The 6,417-nt window shown below is 47.7% G+C and overlaps 1 protein-coding gene across 2 annotated transcripts; it reads right to left on the bottom strand.

The window, feature by feature from the left end:
• Positions 1-385: 385 nt before the first annotated feature.
• LOC123077980 (espin) lies at positions 386-4,432 on the bottom strand. Of its 2 annotated transcripts, none has more exons than XM_044500364.1 (3): positions 4,163-4,432; positions 2,759-3,513; positions 386-2,127 (listed from the first exon to the last, which is right to left on the bottom strand). In XM_044500364.1, the coding sequence occupies exons 2-3, from the start codon at positions 3,479-3,481 to the stop codon at positions 898-900; spliced, it is 1,953 nt and encodes a 650-aa protein (XP_044356299.1). In that variant the 5' UTR covers positions 3,482-3,513; positions 4,163-4,432; the 3' UTR covers positions 386-897. The 2 variants fall into 2 exon arrangements, with proteins under 2 accessions (XP_044356299.1, XP_044356298.1); XM_044500363.1 differs by lacking the exon at positions 4,163-4,432 and adding an exon at positions 3,788-4,070.
• Between the last annotated feature and the right edge of the window lie 1,985 nt (positions 4,433-6,417).

The raw sequence follows: 6,417 nt of genomic DNA, 5'->3' as shown, positions 1-6,417 counted from the left end.
GTCGACGATGAGGTACCTACGGTGACTTCGTAAATTTTAAGATGATATGCCGGCTCAGTCTTTTGGAGGTGCTCATAGAGGTAGGGTGTGCGTGTGCGCATTCATAGGGGTGAGTGTATACGCGTGTATATGGCGCTTGTGTCTGTACTTATGTTAAAATAAAAATGCATCCCACCGCCACCGATCTACAAAACGGTTTACCCAACGACTAACCAACTATCAAGATATTGGTAAAAAATTGTTTTTTGCGAAATCAAGATATTGGTAATTGACCCTAAAAAGATACATCTTCTCAAGAAAAAGAAAATAAAAGTCATTGGTAGTTGAAATCAAGGAACCGACGCGCACTTCTCCACCGTGGCTACATGAGAAAGCAAAAATGATGTAGCAAAGCCGCATGAGAAAGAGTGGCCGACACAGCTTTATACACATAAACAAGTACACGTCTTCTTAAACAAAATGAAAAGAATAACAGCAGGCACATGCGAAGAATGATTGGCAAATCTGCACCTTCATGTAGACATTATGTAATGATGCGGAGGTGAGCACTATGCTATTGCAGATGTATAACGAATCATTCTGAAGAACTGCGTACCGGAGAACTCATCTGGCGATGTTTGGTAATTAACTGTATGATTCATTCATTTCTAAATCATGCTCTCAGTTACACTTACCAGCCCACAGAAGGCACACTAACATGGTAACCGCATTATATTAGTAACTTAGTAGATATGATTAGCTATCTCGGCCTCATCAGTAACACCACATGGACTCAAACAATGAGGACTGTGATTGAAGTCGTCTGTCTGGTGCTACCAAAGTAGCTGTAACTTTTAAGCATCGAATCAAGGGAAACAAGCGGTGTCAAATTTGAGTGGCATCATCTAAATCATTTGATCAGACTACTGACAGAAGCGATCGTCTCGACCGCTGCCCCGAGGTTGAATCCTGCAATTGCGCTCCAGTGCCGAGGTACTGGTTCATAAGTCTACTATTCAGAGATCCATATTTCTTTGGTGTGTGCCTGATCACCGCACTGGCATTGGGTGATGGTTTGTCTTTGTCCAGATGGACTGCTTCGATCTTGTCGATCAACGACGACGAAGACCAGGAGGCCGAAGCCGAAGGGGATTCAGGCAGTGTGTGATCAGCTCCAGACCTCATCTTCATTGATGGGCTTGCCAAGGTTCGCTTGTTGCCGAACAGGGAGCTCACCTTGGAGTACCTCTGCCTCAACGGTGTCGGGGTGGTCTCCACATGGCTCCAGCTCTTGACGGAATCCACCGAGGAGGCGTCGTCGTCCGATTCCTTAGGGCTGCCGGGTGATTTCTTCCCCTTGCGAAGCGGCCATCTGAGCAGGACCTTGAGATGCCTTGCCGCGCTCTGCATGGAATTCAGCCTCTTAAGACCAGGCCCCAGGGTTCCAAGTTCAGCACTCTTGCCCACACTAGAGAATGAGGTCGTTCTTGTTCTCGTTCTCGTTCTTTCACTGACGCCTGACGCATCGATACCCGCATGGAGGAAAATCTCAGCGTCTGAGATTCTGAAAGAAGTCCCCGGGCTGCCCACAATGTGGTGCATCTTCAGTTGGGAAGCAATGGCGGACCTCGTCTCGTGATCCCTCGAGTTCGAGATCCCGCCGGCCAGAATCAGCTCCTTGATGAGTATCTCGGATGATGCTGTCTGCGGCTGTTTCCTCAGTAAATCCAGAGGAGTCATGCCGTTGCTGTCGCGGACGTTCAGTTCGATCGATGGCACGGTCATCAGGAGCTCAACGAGGCTGGAGTGCAGATTACCAACCACTGCCAGGTGAAGAACGGTCCTTCCATCGTCGTTTTGCACGTTGATGACATCGCTGACATCCATGATTGATCCAGCGACCAGATGCTTCGTGAGCTCCATCTGACGATCAAGCCTTCGGAAGCCGAGAGTTCTGAAGCCAGTCAGTGCCATATGGAGGAACGTGTCACCAACTTCATTTCTAGCTGATACAAGTGATGGTGATGCAGTCATCAGGGCTTCGACCACCGGTAAGTGACCTCGGAATGCTGCTATATGCAACGCTGTATTCCCTTGGTCGTCTACAGAGTTGACGATGTCGAAAGCGACAATCAGATACTTCACGACCTGCAGTAAGAACGTGTTAGTACTGCATCCGGCAGTTGCTGGAAAAAAAATCCATTAATAGGTTCATGAGAAATGAACCTGATACTGCAGCAAAAGAAATGATGAAACACTGGCTTGATAGTTAATTTTAGATGAACAATATAATAGTAGTTCTAAAAAATGTATAGAATGACAGTAAATAATTCCCACAAGCATGAGAGCTTAATTGATACGCATTTTTATAGAGACAGGCAATATCATGAACTAACTGCCCCCCAAGCAAACTGAGCACCATTACAATAATTAAAGCATGCCAAAGGACTGATTACCCAATAATTAAAGTATGCACAAGCAGAATCACAACCTGGCTGGCATTGAATGTCCACAAGATCAACTTACAGGAACAATCATGTCAAACAGAACGGCCGTTATTATTCTCAGGTTTCACAACCTGGCTGGCATGTTGAATGTTCACAAGTTGAATATATTTAGTTAGTTCATCGCCGCTTGGAGTGAAATTTCAATCACTGTAATGATGTTTAGTTCAATCAATATATACATATAGATGAGACCAACACATCAATTAGACCCAAAAAAATCATGGAACTGAGGCAAGATTCAGAAGCAGAAGCAGAAGCAGAAGCAGAATCACCTCAATTTGGCCCCTTGCAGCCGCAGCATGCAAGATGGTGGCGCCCTGCGCGTCCTGGTACGCAGCGGCATCGGAGCAACCCTGCAGGAGCTCCCTGAGGACCTCCAGGTCGCCGCCCCTCGCCGCGGCGTGCATTGCCCGGTTCATCATCTCGCGCCTGAACATGTATCCCCCACGAGTGGCACCAGAAGGAGCACCTCCCAAATCACCAGCTCCGTCTTCTCCGGCCGGAGACAGCACCGCGTTGAGCAACATCCGGAACACCTCCGGGCGCCTGCTCCTGGCGGCGGCGTAGAGGACGTCGGTCACGCCGTACTCACCCTCGCCGAACACCAGCAGGGGCTGCCTCCCGAGGAGCTCCCGCACGAACCCCGCGTCCCCGGCCGCGGCCGCCGTGTAGAGCAGCCAGCCGCCGTAGCCGGCCCGGATGAGGCGGTTCCCCCCGGGCCGAGCGCGGGACTCGCAGTCGAGGAGCAGGCAGCGGGCGACGGAGGCGCGGTTGGTGGCGGCGTCGGCGAAGCGCATGTCGTCGTCCCAGACGGACTCGAGGCGGCGGATGCGGCGCAGGGAGGTGAGCTTGATGAGGAGGTTGGCGTCCAGGTGGAGCAGCTCCCTGACGACGTCGTAGTGGCCGCTCGCGGCCGCCCAGTCGATCGGCGTGGCGTACCACCACTGGTCGCCCGTGCTCTCCCACCGGAGCGGGCAGTGGGATTCCTCCTCCATGGGCCGCTGGCGGCCGCTACCGGTTAATCCGCCTGCAGAAACGAAGACGTTGAGCTGAACAGAGCCAAATTGAGAAAAACTACTCTACAGCAAATTTGGAGCAGTAAATGCCCCTTGAGTAGCCATTTTTTATGATCGAACATCAAAGCAACTGGGCAGTTGCGGCATCTTCAGAGAATTAACTCCGTGTCCGAGCAATTATGGAAGGGGTTATCAGGAATGGGAACTGCCCATGCTGGGCGGCGCGTTGCGGGCAGGTTGAAGCATTAATTTAACTCAACAGTAAGCAACAGGTGAGGTGAGTACCTCAGAGATACGGGCATGGCAATCGTAGTCCGTGGCCATGGGAGCAACTGCGAGAGAGATGCAGAGGCTCCATCTCTGGGACCTATCTCCTCGTGCTTGTCTCGAGTGGCCACAAGAGAGAGAGAGGCAGGTCGTGAAGGGGAAAGGGGACGACGGGAGGGGCCATGTGAGCTCTCGAGACCTTTTCAAGCGCAGAATTCAGAGAAGGGCACGCAAGACAAAGTCTGCAGAATGGGACCAGGTCCATCCCATCCCTCCCTCCCCCAGAAAGAAAAATGGATTTACGGCAAGAACCAAGAATGCAGGCACAAGTTTTGCTTGCAACAAAAGATTAACTACTGTTTGAGAAAAAAATATTAGCAAGAAACAGCTTACCTACTGTTGCCGCTGCCTTGAGAGTTTTCTATCCTGTGAAGCTCCGTCAAACCAGCTTGGGCGGCCGTTTAACCTCAGTTTCTGTTCACAACAATAAAATATATCAAGTTCTTTTTTGGAACTTACTTATTCTACAGCCAGGAATCCCTTAGCCGGTTTCCAGAAGTGTGCAGGCGTTCTGGTTCACGCGGAAGAGGATTTGTCCAGATAGAAGAGAACGATGCCTGCTGGCCACCCGAAAGGTAGGAGGCAAGCCAAAGAGGATAATGATTTGGACCTGCAATTCGAAGGCAAATCTCGTTCTGGCTGCCAAACCTAGAAAAAGTCGGGTGATAGCTGCCAAGCTAGAAAAAGACATTGTTGCGATCTGTTTGCTTCAACGGCTGAAAAGGGTTATTTATCCCTTTTAGCATAATTAATTGTGTTTTTAGGAGACACGATCTTACACTTAGCACGTTTTTTATGGTGCTTCCAGTGACCGCCTTTTTAGACATCAAAGAACTCTCTATTGCATGATGATCATCGTATTATGTTTTGCGAGAGTATCAACGTCTCTATAGGTGAATGTTTCATTCACCCCACACATATCTTGCTTCTAACTAGTTTGGCTAAATCACAATTAGTCTCTCTACAAGTATGTTTAAAAATAATATATATATATATATATAATCACTGCCGCCAATATACCGAAAGAACGACCTTAATTCTTCATTGTCTCTATCACCTCGATGTTATCGGAATTCACCTTTATGCGCTTACACCCAACAGTAGTTGCCGAACTGAGTCCATACTGTGAGGCCAGTGTCTCGGCCATAAGCGCATCTCCACACCAATCAATTTTCACGTTTCCTGCCACGACGAATCTGCAATTCGAGTCTCTGATGACAACGTCATATGAGCCCTTGAGTAAGTCTGGGTCAAAAGCCCCATCCACATTTAGCTTCACATAGTTGCTCCTTGGTCTTTCCCAGCCATGTCGCTTGATCGTCGCATTTGCATCACTCGTCATAGTATAGTTAGCAACCAAAGCTCTGATTGCCATTACTATGAACTTAGGTTCCTGGACCTTTTCATTATGCACTAACTTTCTTCTCTCCCACCATAAATATCAGGAACCAATAGCAATTGCTTCCGTTGAATTTCCCAGACCAAGGGCCACACATTCTTCAGTTGGTTGTAATAAATATTCTAGCACAGCTTCTCCTGCATGATCCACAACGCATGCTTTACAGCAAAGTCCAGCCTCGGTAACCGCCATACTTCTCTAGCTTTTGCACAAGTGAATAACAGGTGCTTGGTATCCTCCGCTCCTATATCGCATGTAGGACATTGCCCACTGACATTAATATGTCTGTTAGCCAAAGTCACCCAACATGGTAGCGATCCTAACAAAGTTCGCTGGAGAAAAAAAATTAAACTTGGCAAGACAGCTTGAACTCCAGATCGTCCCCCATATTGATGAATTCTGTGAGGGTCCGGCTGTATTTTCTCCTGATATTTTATGTCCATATTGGTTGTGCCACTCCATAAAGTATGCCGATCTCACTGAGAATCTCCTGTTTGTGCACAAGTTCCATGCTACGAAGTCCCACGTATCAAATTCAGGCAATGGAATCGCAAGGATCTGCGCCACATCAACTTGCCAGAATGTTTGAGAACCCAACTCTTCATCCCGACGACCCGTAATAGGGTCAATGAAATCACTTACTTTTGATAGTAAATTGCCTCCATGAGGCGTGACCTCAGTGACCGCCTCTTAGTATAACTTTATAGGCAAAATGTGATAGGATATCATGCAATATTGTATTTGGTTAAGAGGAGAGAGGTCTAGGGTTCGATCCCCCATGGTCTCATTTTCTCGTCATGTGTTTTCTTACCATTCGTTGAAACCTGGACCCACTTGTCAACTCTTAAGAATGTAGGGGGCTTTCTATAAAATATGTAGTGCTAGATGTCGCTTCGTGATTGACTCTAGGCTTTTTTGCACTGGACTACAAGTTTTTTGGTGGTGGAATGAGTTTTTTGCAAGTTTATGGACCAAACCATCATAGACCGAGCAAGTTCGTAGACTCCTGATGCCTCTACCTCTAAGGAATACTTGGTTAAGATTAGCATCATTACATGTTTGTTGAATGATAAACAATACGATAGACTATGAACATGCATATACGCATATGGACCAAAGATACATGTCAATAGAGAGGTTCAGAACATAAGAGTTCGCCAAAAACTCCACTATAACAATGTGTCTGCTA

The sequence above is a fragment of the Triticum aestivum genome, chromosome 3D, assembly GCF_018294505.1.
Source record: "Triticum aestivum cultivar Chinese Spring chromosome 3D, IWGSC CS RefSeq v2.1, whole genome shotgun sequence".
In the NCBI taxonomy this organism is placed as follows: Eukaryota; Viridiplantae; Streptophyta; class Magnoliopsida; order Poales; family Poaceae; genus Triticum; species Triticum aestivum.
Note: the sequence above shows the minus strand (reverse complement) of the source record. Positions and strands in the feature narration are given on the sequence as shown.

Bases quoted from the DNA above. Each gene is read 5' to 3' on its own strand.
- LOC123077980 (XM_044500364.1), bottom strand. From the start codon at position 3,481: ATGGAGGAGGAATCCCACTGCCCGCTCCGGTGGGAGAGCACGGGCGAC. The intron at 2,128-2,758 runs GTGATTCTGCTT...TTCTTACTGCAG, and splicing joins CTGCAAGGGGCCAAATTGAG to GTCGTGAAGTATCTGATTGT.